The sequence below is a fragment of the Oryx dammah genome, unplaced genomic scaffold (genome assembly GCF_014754425.2).
Source record: "Oryx dammah isolate SB20612 unplaced genomic scaffold, SCBI_Odam_1.1 HiC_scaffold_5, whole genome shotgun sequence".
Classification (NCBI taxonomy): Eukaryota; Metazoa; Chordata; class Mammalia; order Artiodactyla; family Bovidae; genus Oryx; species Oryx dammah.
The window spans coordinates 87,422,855-87,444,686 of NW_024070189.1; the positions used below are offsets into that span (position 1 = coordinate 87,422,855).

A 21,832-nucleotide genomic window follows, 5' to 3' on the forward strand; every position below is an offset into this window, starting at 1 on the left:
TAAACAAGGCATAAAAGCATAAATCTAAAAGGAAAATCCTAATAAATTTGACACTGAAATTAAGAACTTTTGTTCAACAAAAGAACTAGGAGTGAAAAGACAAAGTAGAAAAAAGATATTTGCAAAACATCTAACCAACAAAAAGCTTGTGTCCACAGTATGTTAAAAATTCCAATAAATTAGTAACAAAAAGATTTGAATAGACAAAAATAAAACCTAAAGACTAATAAACATACAAAAAGGTGTTCAATGTCATTAATAATCATGTTAAGATAGATAAAACTATCTATATAATAAGCTAGCTAAAATGCAACAATGTGACAGTATCAGATATTGGAGAAGATTGGGATAACAAGAACTTTTACTTACACCTGGTGGCAATGTGCGTAACCACTCTGGAATACATTATATGTAAGGTTGAAGACCCACCTACTAAGAGTCAGCATTTCCACTTCTAGGTATATATTCTAAAAAATGTGTTTATTTGCACTAGAAATCACATATAAAAATGCAACAGCAGCCTTATTAATAAAAGACTGAAACCAATTCAAATATCTATCAATGGTATATTAGCCTATTATGATACTGTTCTATGATAGATGCTAATAAAACTGAACTATACAAATTAACATAAACTACAGCTTCACAACAACATGAAAGAGTCCTACAAACAACTATCAAATAAAAGAAGCCAAACACCCCCTAAAATATACACTTACTTCCACTACAAAAAAGTTCTAAATCAAGGAAAACAAAATAACTACTATTTTTATTTAAGAATATAGACCTGGATAGTAAAGCTACAAAGAAAAGCAAAGGCCTGACTACCACAGATCACTAGACAGTGGTTACCACTGAGGTACTGGGGGCAGGTCAGAGATGTGATCAGAGGGGCTCAGAGGGGCCCCTGAGATGTAAGGGTGAAAATAATCTCTTCTCTAACCCAGGTGATGGTGACATGGGTGCTCATGTTCACTTTCATAGTCTTTAAACTGTACATCTATGTATCACAACCAACTCTGTGTGTATGTCTCAAAATTTTAAAGTAAGACATTTCACTTTTTTTTTCTTGACATTTCACATTATAACAGCATCACAACCATGGATATACATGGTCTCTATGTTCTCTGAGATGCAAGGAGATTGTCTCTCTCACTTTCCAGAAAGAACACTGAAGCTTAGAGGTAAAATAAGTGTTGAAACCTGGTCTGGAACATCAGGGTTTGCCTCTCAAGTATTCATTATCCAGATTCATTATCCAAATGGTGAACTTGGTAAAAGCTCCCCATCTTAAAAAAATACTCCAAATAAGGCTCTTTAAGGCTTCTGGCAGGGACATTTTATTTTTGGTTAAAGCCACATTAATAGAAATTCCATAAAAACAAGCATGTAAACAAGGTGTCAGAACTTTGGTTCACTGAAACATCTCACACCTAAAGCATCTGAGGTACAAAAGCACCTTGCTAGGTGCAGACCACCTGACTCTGCTCCAACCCTACCCGAGCGTCCAGAGACAGCATGGGCTGGCCAGAGAGGCTGGGACCCAGGTCATCCAGGACCTTCCCTAGTCCACTCTCTACTCCACACAAAACATTCACGCCTCCAGAGACCCGTCTGATGGGACTGGAACATAGACAGGAGTCTGTCACATTGAACTTGAAGACAACACGGACTGTGGGGCCAGGAAGGCGAAGGGCAGAAAATGATGTCAGTCAACTTCTGTCGATCCACACGGCCTCAAGAACTCCTGTCCTCGTTCATGGAACCACTTATTGGAGACTGTGAACAGACAGAAAATATGTTACATTCCTGTTGGTTAGTTTAGCAGCCAAAATTAATGATTCCTTCATGATGACTCCTACACTAGGCCTGGGAATCAGACATGAGTAAGACTTGGTTTCAGTCATCAAGTTGCTTATGAGCTGGTAAAGAAAACAGATAATTGTACAAAAGTCTGTCAGTGACACAAGATATATGTATGGAGGTTGCCACAGAAACAGAGCTAAAGAGCGTTTAACCATGTAGGGGAAGAAGAAACCCTAGGGCTGGGACAGAAAGCTGAACGGGAGTTATCCAGGGAAGGAAATGGACAGATCAGGTGGTTCCTATACCAAAGGGGTCTGGGAAGTGGGAACAGGATGAGAAAGAGAGCAAGGCACGATCCGTGCTGGTGTGTGTGTCAGGGACCCCAACAAGCCTGGCACTACTGGAATGCGGTGGGTGGGAAGTGAGATGCAAGAGGCGAGGAAGCCTGTCAGGACTGTGGCAGGCCTGGAGTCGACCTCAGGGGCTCTGGGCCAGCAGATCAATCCTGTGTGTTGTGGGCAACAGGGAAGCAGAGCCGGTGCTATCACCTGAAGTCGTGTCTTCAATGCTCACAAACCACACTTTTCATTTCACAGACTCATAATGAATTTAGAAAATCGCTTTTAATGTACGAATGAGGTCATGGCATTTTTAAAATACACTTTGTGATAATTAAATCATACATGTACTTAGCTGAAAAAATCAAATTGTTCTACAAGGCTTCTAATGATAAATAGCAATCTCCTACCTATCCCTTCCCATCACCAATCCCCACTTCCACTGAACATTTAACTCCTTTGTCTCTTCTGATATTTATCCTCATTTTTCTAAATAACATAATGTTATTGCTTGACTTTCAACTTTAGATCTTATATGTTGATAGTCTACCATGGAAGATGGGAGCTTTGGAATTTTTTACACCACTCTTAAAATACATATTTCCCCTTCCTATCCCCCAATATAGTTATATCACAAGTTCTAGTTAAATTAATATTCAGTATTTACATTATTATGTCATGTAAATATTACTCACACTTGAGCTACCTAATAGATTATACAGCTGACCATTGAACAACACATTTGAACTGGGCAAGTCCACTTATATACATGGGTTTTTTAAAAGATTTATCACTTTATGTTTAAAATTAAATCTATCTTTTGCTGCACTGGGTCTTCACTGCTGTGCGTGGGCTTTCTCTAGCTGTGGCAAGGCAGGTGCTACCCTCTAGTTGTGGTATGTGGGTTTCTTGTTGCAGTGGCTTCTCTTGTTGAGGAGCACAGAGTCTAGGTACATGGGCTTTAGTAGCTGTAGCATGTGGAATCTTCCTGGACCAGGAATCAAACCTGTGTCCCCTGCACTGGCAGCCAGACTCTTAACCACTGGACCACCAGGGAAGTCCTATTTTTTTCAATAGTAAATACTACAGTACTACATGATCCACAATTGTATGAATTTGTAAAGGTAGAACTTTGGATATGGAGGAACCACATATATGGAGGGCCAACTATAAATTACACATGGATTTTCAACTGTGTAGAGGGTCAGCACCCCTACCTAACCCCTGCTTTATTCAAGGGTCAACTGTATTTCCTTCCTGGTACAACTTTTTCTTTTTTCTTATTTTCTTTCTCATTTGCTTAATTTTCTGTGAACTTATCACTATTTATCCTCGTAACTCTCCAAGAGGGCTAGAAATTCATCTCTTTGCGATCACTTCCTGTCACATCCTGCTTCAAGCCTCTCCATGACTCACCACAGCTGCTTCCAAAACAAAGCTCAACTTTCAGCCTCCACAGTTTGATTTCAGCCTCAAGCCTCATCTCTCAGTCTCTGAGCCACAAGCCTCCCCTTGTACAAGAGACAAAGGCAGCTGGTCTCCACACCTATGACGTTGGTTTTAGCCTGAGCCTTGTTCCACGTGGGCTTTGCTTGCCTGAGACACCTTTTCCTCTTTCTGTTTCCACTTCTCCCCACTGTGACCTCAGAACCCTTGCCAGAGCCCACTCTTCTGGGGGCCATCCTGGACCTAGGATGCCTGTATAGCTATTCTTCCTTGGGGCTTCCTTAGCTCTCTAGGCACCTCTGAAAGTGTTCCCAACCAAATGTCTTAGCACATAAGCAGCTGAGTGGACAGCTAACATGGCTGGGTGGGGCTGCTGGTTATCAAGGAAAAAACAAACACAAAAGCCCAAAATCTCCAAAAGGGAGACAGTTTTGACTCTGTGAAAATTCAGCAGCAAGTGTCTGTCAGTTCAGAGTCTCAGGCTGACCACCAGAGCCCAGAGGCCCCCACCACCACTCCAGCCGCTCACCCCACTTGCAGCCTACAAGCACGGGGCAGGCAGCGTGTCTTGTTCGGTAGTCACCTTCCCCACTCCGCAGGAGGTTGTACCAGAATACAGCCGTGCCCTGGAGAGAGAGAGCCTGTCACACAACACCCTTAGATACTGGGCCCAAGGATCTGGTGCTGAGGACCACAGAGCCCGCTCTGAGCAGAAACACTCTCACTCGCCCGTGTTCAGGGGCACAGGACTCTGGGACTCCAGCGTGGAGAAGTTCCCCCAGAAAGCTCCTACCCTCCATGGTGAGGCAGATACTGAGAATCCCACCTGGCCCCTCAAGGAATTTCCTTCTCCATTCCATCTCCCAAGGTGAACCCTCCCACAGGTCAGGGTTCAGGCGGGAAAGGACTAGGGTCCCTCAGAGTGATCGTCAAGCAAGCCAGGGAGCTGGACTAGGAGACAGGAATGAGGGCTGGGCCCTGCACTTCAACTTTTGACCCCCAAGAACCAGAACTTACCTTCTTAGGCCAAATTGCAGCCCCCAGATCAGGAAAGACGGTGGCACCACCAGCTTCTACATCACTCATCTGGGAATACAAGACACAGAGCTTGGCCCTTCTGCTCAATACTCTCAGAGCAGCTGAGCCACAAAGGACGTGAAAATTATGTGGACTGTCCTCCTCTGAGCATCAGGAGCTCCACCACCAGCCCTCTGGCCAGAAAGGCTCTTCCCACACCCTGCCCTTCCCTAAACCCTGCTTAATCTGAGTGGTTATCAGGACAGTCTCAGGAGAGATGTAGGCCTAAGGAGACCCATACCCTGGCTGTCCTCAAATGGGGAAAATCTGAGTCTGTGCTGGGAAGTTGCCTGGCTGGCCCCCACGCCCTTTATCCTCATCCAAGCTGGCCCTCGCCTAAGCCAGTGTGCCCTGTGAGCTGCCCTGTGGCTTCTGTCACCATCGGTGGTCCCAACTCCGCACTGTTTCTCTGGCTTCAGTAACTTGCAGCTCTAGTCAGACCCTCACGTTCCAACAACAGCCACCCTCCCAGAGCCAGCTAGGGTCTCCAGAGGGCCTGCTTCTCCCGCAGTAAAACCTCAAACTAAATGGAACACAATTTCCATAGCAGCAAGGCTGCACTCATGCCCACAGAGCTCAGCTCATGCCCAAAGCACAACTTCTTTCTCATCTGGCTCTCTTAATTCAAGTTTTTTTGCCTGTAAGGTAATAAAACATGAAGCTAAAATATTTCCACAGGACACATACCAGACAGACTGAAGGGCACCCAACAGACAAATGGTAAATGCGGAAAATGACAACCCCTGATGGCCTCCCACCAGAGCGAGGATCAAATCCAGGCTCTTTTCTAAAACCTGAAGGTCCTGGCAGTCTCACCTGCCTCTCCCTCTAGCCACCCCAGATTAACACACTATCTCTGAGACACACCACCCTTTTTTCTCTTTTTTCCAACATCCCAAGTTCCTTCCCTGTTCCAGGCCTCCACACATTCTCCTCTCTACCAGAAATCATGTTCTACCAACAAATTTCCACTCAACCTTTAAGTCTCAACTGACACGTTACTTCTCAAGGGAGGCTTTCTCAGAACCTCCACTCTGCATTACTTCTTCAAAGCACTTATCACTATGGTAACCAAACAATTACCTCTCCTATGTCTAAAGTCTTTCATATTAGACCATAAGCCCAAGAGAAACCACACATGTCCTGCTCACCAGCACGTTCATAGAAGTCCCCAGCACATAATAGCCACACAATGAAACTTAAACAAGACACCAAAGGGGAAAATGGACACAGGCTTCTGTCTCTAAGTTACTTCTATGCCTCTTTAGGGCTACCACTTTCAGCCAAGGGGAGAGGAACCTGTTCCTCTTGTGAGAGATAAACCTAACCCTGGCTGGAGTACAGGCAGCAGGTGGGAGGCAGGCAGGCCACTGAGCTCCAGGGAAATGAAGGCAGCTTCATCTAAGCACTTCCAGGCCACCTCCTCACTCTAATGCCAAGCAGAGACCTCTCCAGGACACCCATCCCCAAAGTCCAGACTAGCACTGGGCCCATCAAAAAGGAGCCAGGGATGTAAATCACAGGAGTAGGGAGAAGCACACAAATGGAAACATGGGGCAACACTCTACTCCAGCGAAGAAGGGTGCTGAGGGCCAGGAGGACCCAGCCATTGAGCAACAGCTGGTGATATCAGCTCTGATGGGAACATATTTAAGAGAGCACTCTGGACCCAGGCTCCCCTTAAGCCCACACACTGCAGGCATCATACTTACGTAGTTTAAGAACGTGGCCACACGATTCCCCGTCCCTAAACGCTTGAAAGCATCTTGCTCATCTTTCTATAAAATTAAGTGAGAGCACACAGGTGGGCCTGTACCCAATACTTACATAGTTAAGAAACGTCGCTAACCTATTCCCCTCCGTTTTGAGGCCGCTGTCAAAAGGTCGCTGCAATAGACAACAACTTTCACCCAAGTTTGCAACTGACTTTCCCCGCCACCCACAGGACTGAGGCCAAAAAGGTCAAGGGAAGGTACTAAGCGGGAGTTCCATACGTAGGCCTGGACCAGGGGCCAAAGTTGCAAAGGAAATCCTGGCTGGGCATGGAGAAGAAGGGGCAGGAAAGAGTTCACAGAGACCTAGTGATGTCCTCTGCTTCAGAGTCAGGGCAAAGAATGGCAGGGTTGGGTCAGGGGGACTACTCCCAATATCAGGGGAAATAGCCAGGCTTCACTTGGCTCTGAACTTGGGCTTCTCCAGTAACAAAGAGTGGGCCCTGGTGAGGCAGGGGGGCTAAGGTGAAGGCTACAGCCTTCTCAAATCAGCAAAAGCAGGGCCTTTGAAAAAACCTGAGCGGGATCTTACCCTGGAGAAGTCAAAATGTGGCTCGTACTGTCCTCCCATTCCATAATTAGCAACCTGGTAGGAAATAACAGCATTGGACTTTGTCAGCAGCACAAACCACCTTGAAGCAGCCCATCTCCCCAGGTAACAACCAGAACCCCAAGGAGCAGCCTCTCTGAGGAGGGTAGCTATGCCCTGCCACTTTGGGCAGAACAAATGCTGTAAACAGGTCTATAGTTGTGTCCAAGAGGAAGGGTGCAGCACAGACAGAAAGGACATGATGGGCAAGCTGCAGATGGCCACTGTGGTGAAGCTCCAGCCCTTGAGGGACACATGAATGGCAGCAGAGGGAGCCCTCCTTCAGGCAGGCCATGATTATTTGCAAGATAATGAAGCAGTAATCCAGAAGAATGCCAACAATAAATTCAGAACTGGTTTGTGGGGGGGAGGTTCTTTTTAGTACTAGTCTGGGAGCTACTCAGTGCCTGGCCATGCTCCTGCCACCTCTGTCACCAGGCCCCAGAAACTCATCTTGGTCAGGCTGAACAGGACAAACAAATCCCACCCCATCTCGTAATGGTCCACTGCACAGAATACTTCTGCACCCAAGCGCAGCATCAGGGCCTGGGCGGCTGGCTGCAGGGGCCCCCAAACTGCTGCTCTATCTCAGTGCCCCCAAGTGAAGCCTGAACCCAGACCAGGGCCTGAGCCACCTCAGGTATCACTAATTGGATCAGAAGTCATAAACACCTTTGTGAACAGTTTACCAGCACAATATAAGTTCTAAGTCACAATGGTTATTTTAGCTTCAATAGCTAGATGAGAGACGAAGTTCAAGATGAAATGCAAAATCTGACATGAAAGCTGATGTACCAAATGGTACCACCGATGTCCACCTGGGAACACTTGGCTACTGTGTCTTAAGGAAACCATAAACACTTTGAGGATTCAACTATTAGTCCTCAGAAAATTGGTTTCACATAAACTTTGTGGTGATTCTAAGAGTCAGGAGAGAGATGCTGCAAAACTGGCATTAATGGCCATCTATGAACAGGATGGAGGGAGAGGGAGGATGGGCTTTACAAGAGAGAAAAATCCTCCTTTTGGAGTATAAAATAGTATTTATTGAATGTGATGAAATGCAGATTTGGGGCAGAATGATTTTTTTCAATGTCCATAAAAATAAAAACATTGATAAGGAGAATCAGAATCAGTGGAAGGAAACATCCTGTCACACAGTGCTTCAGCCTTCAAGTGTCCCACACCAAAAATACTATCAACAGTGCAAGGAGGCCCGGTTCAGCAGGTGACCCTGAGACTGAAGATGCATGTAAGGAGGGAAGTGGCTAGAGAAGCTGATGAAGTGATATCACAAATGATTTTCCTTTGGATCCGCTATAGCCAAGAACTTGAAGAAAACTTTAACCATGACTGTGATCAGTTTGCCAGTGCATTCAGGAAAGTTCACTCGCTGCTTGTTGCAGGAGGTGCAAGGTATGACTGCATTTTCCAACACTCCCACTTGCTGGATGGAGTGCTTAAATTTTTACTACCTGGGGATAATGAAAGAAGCTGCATTGTTACAGGTGGCTCATCTTTTAGCAGTTTTGAGACTCATGGTGATTCTCACATTTGATCATGGTGTTCAGGCTACCATACCTATACTATTTAATACCATCCCCAAACAGTACAAGTGCCATGGGAACTTCTGGATGTGCAGCCATCAGAATCACCATCTGGGAAACTCCAGGCCCCAGACTCATACCTTACATAAAAGAAGCTGTACATCAAAGCTGATTCCTGAGAGGAGGTATTCATTTGTCACAAAAGTATTAAGAGTCAGTCCTTTGAAAGATGTGGGTATTTACAATACTGAGGTTAGAGTGAAGGGGGGAAAAATAGTTAGAAATCACTTTTTTGGTGAGACTGAGACATCAGCAGAGTCTTCAATCTTTAGGAATCCTGGCAATGCAGAATCTCTTCCACTCTCAGACAGGCCCTCATCCAATTCAAAAGAAAGCCTTGATCGCCCTTTCTTCCAAATGATCTAAAGCAAACACATCAACTACAGATGAGAGTGTCAACAGACAGCAGAAGAACCAGTTCCTTTCCAGAAGCCTGTAATGCTCCCATGGGGACCCTGATGGGAAGGCTCTTGCTAGGCGTGTATCACACTATGTGGAATGAACACTAGGAGACAGGTTCTGTCCATGTAGGATCAAAGCTTTGAACAACACTGGCTGGCAAAGAAAGCTGCGTCTTCTGAGGTTGCATGTGAGATAGGGTACAGCCTGGAAGTCATCCAGGAGAGCAACAGGGGTACAGGCCTTGTACACTCTTTTCAGCCTCTTGGTCCAGGGTATGGAGTCAGCAACCAAATCGAACATCATCCTCAGTAAGGGCCATGATGGTCCTAACACTGGCTCATTTGCAGGAAGCAATGGTAGATGTCTTAACAACAGCACAAAACCTGTTCCAGGAAGGTATGAATCACAACTACACCAACAGGAATGCACTTGAGGCATGGAGACCCTTTCGCTCTTGAAAGGGGTGTGCTCTCCCACGTAACAGGGGAGTGGGAGAGGTGGCAGAAGTCCTCTCTTGATGCGCTTGTCTGCAGATCTTACCTAAAAATTAGACTTACAAACTCAACACTAAGCTCGGTGGAATTGAAAAAATTACATAAAATGTTCACAAGACTGTAAGATAATCAGCATGCTTTAAAAAGAAAAAAACCAACTCTGGTAGACTTCACACAAATCCATAAAGACAACCTTCAAAATTGGTTTTGGTTGCTGACCCAGCTATGGAGTGGGGAATGAGTGCTGATTTGCTTGGATGTGTCCAGGCAAAGGTTCAGAGAGTATTTTCCAAGTGATCTCAGTTCAATATTCTACCGAGAGCTATGGTTGATCAGTTAAAGTGTGAGATCCTTAAATACACAGAACCTCTGGCCAAACAGATCCAGGAGACTCAAGAAAAACGCCAGTGAAACTTTTCTGGCAGTGTCTCAGGGCATCACTTTACAGCAGAATTCAGAATCTGGGATGTTCAGACGGGAGCATGCCCAGTGCTGATTTGAACTCAACAGAACAGAGACACATAAGTAGGAGCTCTGCCCATAATGTTCAGTATGGTGCTGCTGTGTGTCTTCACCCCTGAAATAAAAAGCAGGAAGCCACGGTCCCACAGAATTACTTAAAATGGAGTATTTCATCTTCATCATCCAACCAATCTAGGCCTCTCATTGCTGAAGTATTATAGAACATTTTACCTCCAAGTGCACTTGACTGAGACTCAGAACCATACCTCTGAATATATTCACAGCTCTCAGAGGTATCCCTGGAACAATTCAGGATATCAGCTTCTGTAGTCAAGATGATAAATGGACCTGCCACACCCACCAACAATCCTTAGCACCTAGTGTGATACTTGGGCACAGAGGAGATAACCAGGTGGCATTTGCGAACACTAACTGTTGAATGCCAGTGGGCCTACTTAATTCCGGCTTCCCAATAGGAGGCCACTCCATACTCGTGGCATCCTGGAGTCATACAGTTTTTTGGGCAAGCCGCCCTAGGCCCAGCCCTGAGCACCCTGGGAGATGATCTAGCTAGAAACACTCCCTTCCCAACTCCAGGGTCCCAGGAACAAGCCATACCTGCAACAATTCTGCAGTCTTCACTGTTAGCCCTGTGATGTGCTGCATCCGGAGATTCACCCGAGCCACAACAGGGTCATCGTCCTCCTCCAGCCAGGAGCTACACCAAAACAAGAGGGAGAGAAAAGCAGGGCAAAGCAGGCTTAGATGAGGTCCTCCACTCTCCCCAGCCTCAGGGCCAGCACTGAAGGCAGCACAGAGTGAAAGCTCCCTGTAGGCGGGTGCGGGCACCAGCAGGGAGGACAACCACCCAAGCCACCCGCCCTCAGTAGAAACTGGGAGGCCCCGGAGTTGGGGCGTGAGCAGCCATCCCTCCTCCACCATCACCTTTGCTAACCTTTTGGAAACCCTGTAGCTGGCGACAGTGAGCACACCTGTCTTGGGATCACGAACAGTGGCTCGTGCAAGCTGGAAGGCAGGAAGAAAGGGCACACGTATCATTCTTTGCCTTGAGTGTTTTCCTGGAGAGGCTGGGACCTGATCTGCCAATCAGACCAGGAAGGGAAGGAGCTCTGCAGGTAGTGGCTCTAGCCAAGGCCCCTTGATCCTGCAAGCCAGGCCAGGGCAGTGGTCTCCAAATTCCTGTTCTGCTGTCAGAGCCTGGCCACTGCCCACCCCTGGCTCCCAGGGCCATGCTGTCTGCAGAATTATGCCTATGGAGTCTGTTTAGTCTATTCACCCAGCTGCCTGGACAGCCCCTTTCTCCCCAGGCCCACACACCACACCAGCCCACGCCTGGCTGCTCCCACCACATTCAGACTGTGCTGCGGTCCCTGAGTCTCAGTCTTGCATGCTCCTCTAAACACGGTCAAGTCCACTGACCTTCTGAACCTCAGCAACCTCCTCTGCCCAGAAACCTACCCAAACACTCTCCTACTGCACAGCCCCTGCTGGCCTCCTACTGCACAAGGAACAAAAACAGAAAGCACAGTTTTCACTCCCTTGGGAGCTTTGTGAGGTCAGAAGATAGAGTCAGGAAAGCAATCTACAAGCAGCAGTAAGTGAACGGCTGCTGGAAGCCACCCACCTCCACGTGCTCATTCATAATAACATATACACACCTCACCTATCTCATACCCCCCAGTTTCCACAGACTGGTGCAGTGATACTCCCAGGAAGGGCCTGCTGCCTGGAGCCAGCCCCCCATGCTCCAGCTGCAGACTGTCTTAACTAGTGCTTACTCATGTGCCTAGCACAATGCTGGGTGACCAAGACATGGCTGCTATCCTCACACAACTCAGTCGGGTGGGAAGGCAAAAAAACTAGCTGGGTAGTCACAGCACAGCATGTAGAAGCCGGGAAGGGGGAAGCTCAGTGTCTGGGGGAGCGCAGTCTACAGGGTCAAGACTGGTGTCCTAAGGGGGTGATGGGGGAACCACCTCGCTGAGATTTGAACGGTAAGCAAGTTACCCAGGCAGGAGAACATTACAGGAACGGGACAGGAACAGCAACACAGGAACCCAGAGGTCAAAATGGATGTGGCGTATGACTGTGGATTAGAAGGGAGAGGGAAGAGATGAGAACAGGCTGAGGAGGCAAGAGGGGGTTGAGCTGGATGTAACCTGGGACCAGTGAGAAGCAGGGGAGGGACACCACAGCCTGAGTGTAAGAAAGATCACTGTGCATACATCATAGAGGGTTGACGAAGGAAGGGTCAGAGCAGAAACAAGGAGGCCAGTGAGGATGTCAGAGAGAGGTCAGGGCAAGAGGTGGCAGAAGGGATGGGGTGGGGGGGGGGCGGTGGATGGACCAGAAGGCTGGCCAACCTGGACAGGTGCTGCTGCAGCACATTTGGGGAAGACCCACTGCACACAGAACGGAGGGCTTCCCTGAGATCCCACCTACTGTTCTTTCCTGATGACAACTGCAGCTGTGGCTAGATCCCATCCAAACAAGTGAACCACAGCACTGGCCTGATGCCCACAGGGAGGCTCTGGGCAGCTGTGCTCGGCTCCCAGGGACAGACAGAGCTATTCTGAAAGCAGGCCAGAGACCCGCAGGCAGCTGCCTGGCATTCCCCACAGGCTAAGTTAAGCTCGTGGGCCCTACTTCAAAGCCAGGCTAGCATCTGTCCCTCACAGGCTCCGGAAAGGAGAGGTCAGCCTGTAATAGCCAACATGTTTGGCCCTGCACGGGGCTTCTATTCAAAGACTAGCTTCCCAGCCACTCTCCTCTTCAGCCACACCCATGTGCACACACACACCCAACATGAGCACACACACACACAGAGCAATGTTTCTGCCTTGGTCAGAGGGACAAGGGAGGAATCTCTCAGGAGGGTCTGGCACCACAGTGACTCCTCACCTGACAGCCAAGAAAGCAGTTTTCTTTCCCGCAGGAATCTGGAGCTGGTCCAGGGGATGGAAGAGAGTGGGGGTCTGTGGTCCCCATTCTGCACACACACCGGCTAGGCCCTCCCTCAGCAATATCAGTGACACTAACAACTGGCTCTGAGCCCTGGAGATCCTAGTACCTCAAAGCAAGGTTGTTCCAAGATGCAGTCCAGGGCCCAGGATGGGAACCTAACCTAGGTCTCTCCAGGAGTGCTGGCCTCCTGGCCTCGACAGTTCTCTTAGAAGCAGAGCGATAGAGGATCTCCAGCTAACTCCTCGCTCCTGATCACCAGTGACAGAAGGGTGGGGACATGGCAGCAAGCAGTTCTCTTTGAAAGATGTCAAATGGGAGAACATCCTTTATGAACTAGAAATAGAGGAATAATTTTGTAACATGATGACGTATATGCAAAACCAACAGCCAACTCGCACACTTACCAGCGAAACACCAAAGGCATTTCTAGGAGATTCAGGAATAAGACAAAGATTCCTAGTATAAAAATGCTCTAGAAGCTCTGGACAATTCAACAAGACAACAGAAACAGAACTATAATGTCTAGGAAGGAGAAAACAAAATTTTTCTTATTTGCAGGTGCTAGTACTATATGGACAACCTAAGAAAATTAGCTAAAAACCAAAAGAATAAGAGATGAGTTCAACTACTAGCTGTGATCTGCACCGGGTCTATTTCCTTGTGGGTAAAATGAAGATGATGGCAGAGCCTGCTGAACAGACACAGCAGTTAACACGTGTTAAGGACTTAGAAGAGGGCCTGCCACACTTCCAAACTCAGTACACATTAGCTATTATGATGAAATACGTTTTTACTATCAACAGTTTAGCTTATGATGGTAAGCTGATTTAATAACGTAACCAGTAAAATCATAATGATGAAAGGAACAAAGTGAAGTTACAATAACAATAATAACAACAGCAACAAACTGCCTAGGAATAAATTTAACAAGAGAAGTGCCGGGCTTATGTGAAGAAAATATTTAAAGGTGTGAATTCACAGAGAGACCCAGCGTGCTGCTAGATGAGAAGACGGTCCTGCAGATACTCACTCTCCTCCAAGTCAATCACTTCGTCGCAGTCCTCATCAGGAGCTCCACCGGACCCAGCCTGGCAGTACCCCATGGCATACTTCCTAAACACTCACCCACACACCAGCCACCAACCTGCCCAGGGTGCCCTTATCTCCCACCCCTTCTATCCACATTGGTTCCCTCCATGGACCGTGACTCTTCAAGGTCTAACCGAGTCTGCAGTACCTTAGTACCCGGCAGTGGACTCATGCAAGCCACCAGCAGAGGCCAGCTGGGTGAGCAACCAAACGGCCCCATGGCACCTGGACTAAGTGGCCTGAGAAGGAACGGCGGAGACACCTACTTTGGGTTTCGCAATCTCCTTGATCCTCTCAATCTCCTCGTCAGACATGACGTCGTAGTACCTGACGATGTGCGGGCTGTCCCACTCATCCTCCTCTTTGAAGGGGGCGATGAGCAGCTGCGGCACCCTGTTGCCATGGTGATACCTACAGAAGAGCCTCTTCTGCCTTCGGGGGGTCTGGGGAATACAGAACAACAGGCCCTGAACCGAGTGAGTCCTAACCCTCAGTCCCAGATTAGCTGGCTGCAGACACTGGTCTCAAACCCAGTGTCTAGCAGTTGCTCCCTCCCACCTCACCAGACAAGAAAACAAAAGCCCCTCAGTTTGGCTGGCATGAAATGATATGCCACAAATCCTGCAGAGGTTCTCCTTTCCCAAGAATACCTCATGTGACAAGTTCTGTGGCAGGGGGTAATTCCTGACCCTTCTCACAGAGACGTGAGTAGGTGAGGAGGGCTGGGGCAGGGGAGACATCTTTCTAGACAGAAGAGCCAGAGGGAGCAAGCAGACACCGGCGTAGAGAAGGCCAACAGACTGACTCACATCTGAGCCTCTGTGAGGAAGCACCGGGGTCCCAGGGCTGTCCAAGGCCAGTGATACTTCATACCAAGCTCTAGCAACTTTCTTGTCTTTGCTAGAGATCATGACTTCCGCTGGGGCCCAAGGCACATCAAGTCCCATAGGTTTTCTTAGAACAGTGAGTCAAGCAGAAGCTGGCCTCTTGGGATGGGGAGGGGTGCTCAGCAACAACTCAGAGGACTAAAACTCTGCTGGAACCTCAGGGAAGACAAGCCTCCTATTCTGTAGCTCGGAGAACATCCACATGTCAGCCTCAGCAGATACGACCAAGAACTGAGAAAACCACCTACAGACAAAGTAACATCTTCCTCACATCTGTCTGTCCAGAGCTGAAATCTAGGTCCACTGCCTGGGCCCTGACCCATCCACGTGTCTCACCAGTTTGACACCCTCCCCACGACAGAGGCTCTCGTAGACATCCCTCTCGGGCAGGTAGTCCACAGGCCTCTCGTATATGCCTTGCTGGGCTGCGAGCTCGGCTTCTGTGTGATTCGATAACATTTTTTCTCTTTCTTCTTCCAACAACCGTTCAAAGTAGTGCAGATTCCCTCCAGCTCGTTCATGGCTCGGGTCTACAAAAGGAAAGAACATGAAGGAAGAGGAAACCACAAACATCTGTTAGGTCATTTAGAGAAATTATTCTGTAAGCGGTTTTCTCTCCCGGCAGCTCACTTGCACGCAGCCTTCTGGCTTCCACAGCACCTAAGCGGGGTTTGCTGGTCATAGAGGAAAAGCCAGCAGAGGTTCTCTCCACTCTGGTCAGAGATGAGACAGGAGCACCAAAGCGGGGGGTGGCAGGGATGCTGCGCCACTGATGCAGCTCTCCTCTCAGGCTTCCCTGGAAATCCTGAGGACACGGGGCCAGAGGAGCGGCCCAGAGTTCTGCCTCCTCCTCCCAGCCTGGCTGCGTGCTAGCTTCGTCCATGCCCTAGAGTCCATCTGCTCCTTTACTGGTGAGCGCGTCACGCCCTGGCCACGGCGAGAAGGCAGGCTGAAACACCAGCAGCAAGAACAGCCACGTGACACTCCCCCGGCTTTGTCCTATGGGCCTCTGGACACGAAGGAGCGAGCCAGGCAGGAGTACTGAGCCGCCCCTCAGAGGAGGAAACTGAAGCCCAAAGACGTGAGGAAATTAAAGTGAGGTTATTCAGAGGAGGAATCCAGGTGACCCGACTCCCTGTCCAAGGCTCTTACTAACATGACAGAGTCTACAAAGCTCTCCTCCCATATCCGTCTAACAGACATCCACACTAGCTGGCCTCAGATGCAGTTCTCATGAAAAGCAGCAGCAAAAGGAAGCCTTTGCTGGCCAGTGAAATCCCAAACTATGATATCCCAAATATTAATAAGAAGAGGAACAAATAGGTTCTTGAGACACACTGCTTCTGATCTCCTTCAGTCTAACATCACAAGACACTTAAATGACCAAAGTCATGGCAAGTCCATCAGTTAGACCTCAGGCATCTAATAGCAGGCCAGGTAACTGTCACTGCAGCAACCCTGAAATACAGCTTGCCTCTCGAGCTATTGTGGATGTAATAAAGGCTCCACCCTACAGAGCAGCAGATATACTACAACCCTGGATTCCCATTTATAAACGGAATAGAAATCTATGTGCAGGCCTGAGTGTATCCATCAGTGACTGGGCAAGGGTTAAGGCCAGAACTGAGGTAGGTAAAGAGCAAGCTGGCAGCTAGCCTGGGCCTGAAAGCAGCAAAGGATTGGTCACCGGCTAGGCAACTGGTCAGACTGGCTTGGTCCCTGACAGGAGCCAGCCCTGCCACCTCCCCATCTGCACCTGACCTTCCCCCAGAGGCTCCTTACCCAGGGAGAGCAGGCGGCGGGTGAGCTCCACGGCACGGTGCAGGTCACCCAACTGGAAGACGGCGTAGCTCAGATAGTCCAGCACCTGGGCCTTGGATGTGATGGCCTCCTCCCCAGCATCAAGCTGTTTTAGCACCTGTTCCATCCACAACACTGTGTGGTAATAGTCGCCTTCATTGTAGGCCGAGCGGCCCATCCCAAAGCAGTCGTCCACACTCAGCACGGCCTGGTACTTGGTTCCTGCAGCCGGAGAGGCATGTAGTCAGGCTCCAAAGGGCCTCTGGGTTAGGGAGAGAGATTTCCCCCATTGTGGGAGCCTGGGCTCCTGAGAGGTGGGGGCGTCACCCCAGCAGAGGCCCACTAGGATTTCAGACCACACACCTCCAAGGGCCATGAGTCCAGAAAGCACAGCCATGCTGGCCCTGTCTCTGGCTGGGGTACACAGCCTGTCTCCTATCCTCAGACTCCCCTCCTTCCAAGGGGGAAGGGGCCTGTATTATGGAGGAGCCCAGGACGCCCAAGAAGTAGTGTTCAGGAGAGTAAAAAGGTCCTGCGTGCCGCACAGGAGATGTCTGCAAGGTAGCTGGCCATTTGAGACTGGAAGTTTAGAAAAAATAACTTGAATATAAAAAACAGAACTGAGGTGGCAGGTAAAGCCATGGATGAAGATAAATGCTTCCAGAAATAAGTTTCAGGAAAGAGAGACACAGTAGTTGAGGCCGGGGCCCCAGAGGCCACCTGTATAGAAACGGTGGAGTGAATAACGCTGAGAAGTACCTAAGAGGCAGAAGAAACGGAACAGGAGTGGCCCGACAGATGCCAAGGGAGGTCAAAAAATAAGACTGCAATGCCAGCTGTGACCACTAGGCGGGGGGGGCCCTTCAAAGGGAAAGTGTTAGTCACTCAGTCCTGCCCCACTCTTTGTAACTCCGTGGACTGTAGCCGCCAGACTCCTCTGCCCACGGAAATCTCCAGGCAAGAATATTGGAGTGCGCAGCCATTCCCTTCTCCAGGGGGTTTCCCAACCCAGGGACTGAAGCCAGGTCTCTCACACTGCAGGCAGATCCTTTACCGTCTGAGCCACCAGGGTGGGGCCCTTGGTTAAGGCCAATTCAGCAGGTCCTCTGACCATAGGTCATTTGCTGTTGGTTCACGCTGGAAGTGACCATGAAGAGAGTTTCAAGTCAAGAAGGAGATATGGTGTGTAAGCTATGGGGAGATGCAGGGTTTAAGCTGTGACCCTCCTGGAAAGCAAAGGAAATTCCCTACAAAACCATTAATAGCAACCCAGGCATGGCTAACAATGGAGAGTTGCCTCAGAGTGGGCTCTTTCTGGCTGATATCCAAGATGTCCAGAATGAAACCCCTGCTGCCATGGTTGGCTTCAGGAGCTGCTCACCAGGATGGCTCAGGAACAGACAATGTAGGACAGGATAGGAAAACGGGGAAAATACACACCAGACAGAGTTAGCAGGAAGACCACGGATGGGAGAAGGGAGGCATCCTTGAGTCCTTGTTCACTCTCCATGAACCTCCAGATCTCTGGCTCTGTGGGTGTAGGAACTCAACACTGATGGAGGCAGCATAACACAGGTGAGCGGGTTGGACAGAGCAAGGCCTGTGTGGGCCTACCTATGGCACCCAACAGCTGTGTGACTACGGGCAAGTTACTTAGCCTCTCTGATTCTTAGTCTGTTACCTCTAAAAAGAGATAATGCCATCAATTTTAGAGGACTTGTGCCAAGAATTCAAGATGACAATGTCACATGAAAATGTCTCCTATGAGTCCTTTGAGTATAATAAACAGTAGCTATTACCATATATCTCACAGATACCAAGAATGTCAAGAATGGCTCCCAAACACTCAGTATCTTTCCCAGAAACCAGTGTGAAAGTCTGCTCTCTGGAGAGTGCTCTCGGGAGAATACCAGTTGAGCTGAATGCTGAAGGGCCATAAAGGTAAACCTGCAGAGTCTGTGGGATGAAGAAAGAAGCCAAGCAGTGGTGAAGCTTAGTACAACGGGCAAGGAGGCCAGGGAGACAGTGCCACGCAGGACCGCAAAGACCACGTGTTAAGAGGAATTTGGATTTAGCCCTAAAAGTAAAGCACTGTGAACAGGGTCCCCTGGAGAAGGTGCTTAGGGAGACACCAGGTAGGAACAGCATCCTGGGGAACAACTCCCATCCACCCCTCACTGCCCCTCCAGGATACACACGGGGCCGTTACTGAATGTGAAGGGTCAGTGCCTGGCTCTGGCTCCCTCTTCCCACCAACCATTCTCACAGCTATAGGGTGAACGGAACCTGCAGGTGCCCCAAGCCACCTTCTTTCTCTGGCCTCCTGGCCTTATCCAAAATCTGACTGAGTGAGGATTAAGGAGACATCCCATCTTCCTGTTGGCTCCCTGGGCTTCCCAGTGCCAAGGCTCCAGCTCTGACTAGCCAACAACACAGTTCCTCCCTCTCCTACATACGGGGATTCCCTCTGCTGCGCCTCCTACAGGGTCCCCACGGGTGAGGAAGCCTCCAAGATCTGCCAGAGTCTAACTGAATCCCTGGGTTTATTGCCCTTTAATAGCTACCAAACCCCTACACATCTTATAAACATACTGAGGTAGCCAGTTGAATTGAAACAGGGCCTGTAAGAGAAATGAGAGAGAGGGGTGCCAGAAGAGAAACAGCTGAGATCAGTGTCCCAGAATTCAAAGGAGGGGAGAATATCAGGAAGAATCAGGCAATTAATACGCTGAACGCTAGTGAAAAGCTAAAGAACATTCGGCCTGAAACCTGTCTACTCACTTTACCATCCAAGTGGCCCCTGGTGATCTTGCAGGGGCAGAAGGAGGCCAGACTTTGTGTGTTCAGGAGGACACAGGAACCAAGGAAACAGGAAAAGAGTGTAGACGACTATCCAGCTGCCTAACCAGGAGGGAGAAGAGATCGATCAGCAGCAGAGACTGAAAGGGGCCTGGGATCCTGAGGCAGGGGTATTTAAGATGAGCAGGAACAGAGGTTTCCAAGATGAGCTCAGGGGGAAGAGTCCACAGAGGGGGACACAGAAGAAACAGGGGCAGAGACTGTCACTGAGGGTACACAGGCCATGGGACAACGAGTTCCAAGATCAGTCCTGGGCGAGAGGACCCTGGAAGGTGGGAACGGAAGTGGGTCTGGATACAGTCCTGAGTGGTACTCTGGAGACACAGGCCCAGGAGGTCCTGAGCGGCAGCCTTGGCATTCCCTGAGCTGAGAGAGGGCAGGCCTGGGCTGGAGGGAGGTGGGGTGGGGAGGGGCTGAGGGGAGGCAGCTGTCGTAGACCAGGGGACTGGCACCAACTGGAAACAGAGAGAGAACCATTGCCAGAGGTGACGGTGCCCCTGAGGGTAGAGACCACGAGTCAGCAGTGGCTCCAGCCCTGTCCAGACACCATAGTAGACTACACGCGCTGGACAGGCTTTGTCTGGAGTGGTGAGTTACCTGGAAGTTCCCCTTTGGAAATTGTATCTGCGTCCAGTTTGTATGTGTCCTGAAGTCTCATCAAGGCCTTGGCGGCTCCTGTTTCATCTTCGTCGGTGGGGAAGAACTGTCGCTGCACTGACAGGTTTGCAATAAAATCTTCCAAAGGAGAGAGTGAGAACAAAAGGTTACCTCCATCCAGGAACAGAATTTCACCTAGAACCAGACAGGCACCCAAAGGACGGTCTCTGTCTAGTGCAATTCCTTGCCCCTTCTCATGAGGGCCGTTTTCCCTTTCTCCAGGAAGCCCTTCCTAGTGGCTCCAGTTCAGGGAGACGTCTCCTTTCTTACTCCTCACTGTACCAACTGCCTGTGCTGCTCATCTGAACTGAACAGAACGGCCCCCTCATACCAATTAACATGTGGAAGTCTGAGATCCAAGAGTCTTGGATCCAAAGCACTAAGACAGACCTGGTGGACACAGAAGGGACAGAGAGGGTAACTGACTGGGACACAGGAAAGGACTAAGGGAGGACTTGCTGACCACTCAGCAGAAAACAAAGCACATGGTAAACTTTGATCTAGGATTATTAGGCTGGCCAGGTAATCACAGCTTCATGGCCCACATCTCAGACGGAGGAGCCCAAGGGACAGAAGAGAGCCCAGCTGGCCACTCCTTACTGACCACTGGTCCTAATCATCCAGAAAGGTAATGACGACAGTCCTGGAGGTGTATGGCGCTCTCCCCTCACCAAGATTAGGGATTACAGGCTCACCTGAGCAGGCCAAGTACTGAGATGGGTCACACATGCCCTGTTGTGCGTGATTCCCCCGCCAGACCACATCGGCCGGCTCTGCTTACTAGGATAATTCCTGCCACTCCAACTCACATTGAGCTCAGGGCATGAGCTCCCTGACTGTGGTGCTCAAGACCACAGCCCGGAGTCTGGGAGAGCCCTAACCACAGATGCAACCAAGGAAGCTATTCTGTGACTCCAAGACCCAGCTGTGAAGCAAGATATACATGTCCTGCAATCTCAGGACTCCAAGTGGGGGCCAGGCTCTCCCATGCTGATTTAGGGGCTTCAACTGTGCTCAGGAGCTGAGAATTGGAAGGGGAACTCCAAGGCCATTTCTTTTCCAGCGTCTTCCCACAGCACCCACAACCTCAGGCACAAACATCCACTTCTAGCCATGCCTGAGGAACCAGGAGCCAAGATGCTGCAACCTTGTCTCTTCATGGCTGCATGGTCAGGGACACTAAGAGTTTACAATCCAGAGAGAAAAAACGCTTTCCAGAAAAAGCCACATTGTTAGTGTTATCTCCCTGCCTCCTCACTCCACATTTCAGGGGCAAGAACTCTGAAAAAAAGAGGTAAAAACAACCTATTGCTTTCTGGGGCTGTCCTATCTCCCTCTGGGTAATTATAAGGTTTTCCAAAGGAACCAGATGTTGATGGTGGGGGCTGGGTATAGAGAACAAGACTGGAGAGCAGGAGATCATCTGGGCGGGCTCATTCTCCTGCGGTGCAGGCAGAACAGCCAGTTTGGAGCTACAGGCCCAGGCTGGGAGGCAGGGTCTGGGAAAGACAGCCACGGCTTCTGGAGGCAGTGAGCTCACCGGGCACAGCTCCAGCCCGGCT

At 49.2% G+C, this 21,832-nt stretch overlaps 1 protein-coding gene across 11 annotated transcripts in view; it reads right to left on the reverse strand.

The window, feature by feature from the left end:
- Window positions 1–461: 461 nt before the first annotated feature.
- LOC120864739 (prolyl 4-hydroxylase subunit alpha-2) overlaps window positions 462–21,832 on the reverse strand; it is a 71,128-nt gene continuing 49,757 nt past the window's right edge. For 5 of the 11 annotated variants that reach the window (XM_040241806.1, XM_040241805.1, XM_040241808.1 and 2 more), the window contains 11 exons: window positions 20,211–20,348; window positions 16,737–16,976; window positions 15,291–15,484; window positions 14,334–14,510; window positions 10,949–11,019; window positions 10,612–10,711; window positions 6,972–7,025; window positions 6,380–6,445; window positions 4,608–4,676; window positions 4,120–4,216; window positions 462–1,779 (listed from right to left, as the gene is read on the reverse strand). In XM_040241806.1, coding sequence (XP_040097740.1) covers window positions 1,709–1,779; window positions 4,120–4,216; window positions 4,608–4,676; window positions 6,380–6,445; window positions 6,972–7,025; window positions 10,612–10,711; window positions 10,949–11,019; window positions 14,334–14,510; window positions 15,291–15,484; window positions 16,737–16,976; window positions 20,211–20,348 — 1,277 coding nt within the window. In that variant the 3' untranslated portion in view covers window positions 462–1,708. Of the gene's footprint in view, window positions 1,780–4,119; window positions 4,217–4,607; window positions 4,677–6,379; window positions 6,555–6,971; window positions 7,026–10,611; window positions 10,712–10,948; window positions 11,020–14,333; window positions 14,511–15,290; window positions 15,485–16,736; window positions 16,977–20,210; window positions 20,349–21,832 lie in introns of all 11 variants that reach the window. The other 6 variants (XM_040241812.1, XM_040241810.1, XM_040241813.1 and 3 more) reach the window with 3 other exon arrangements.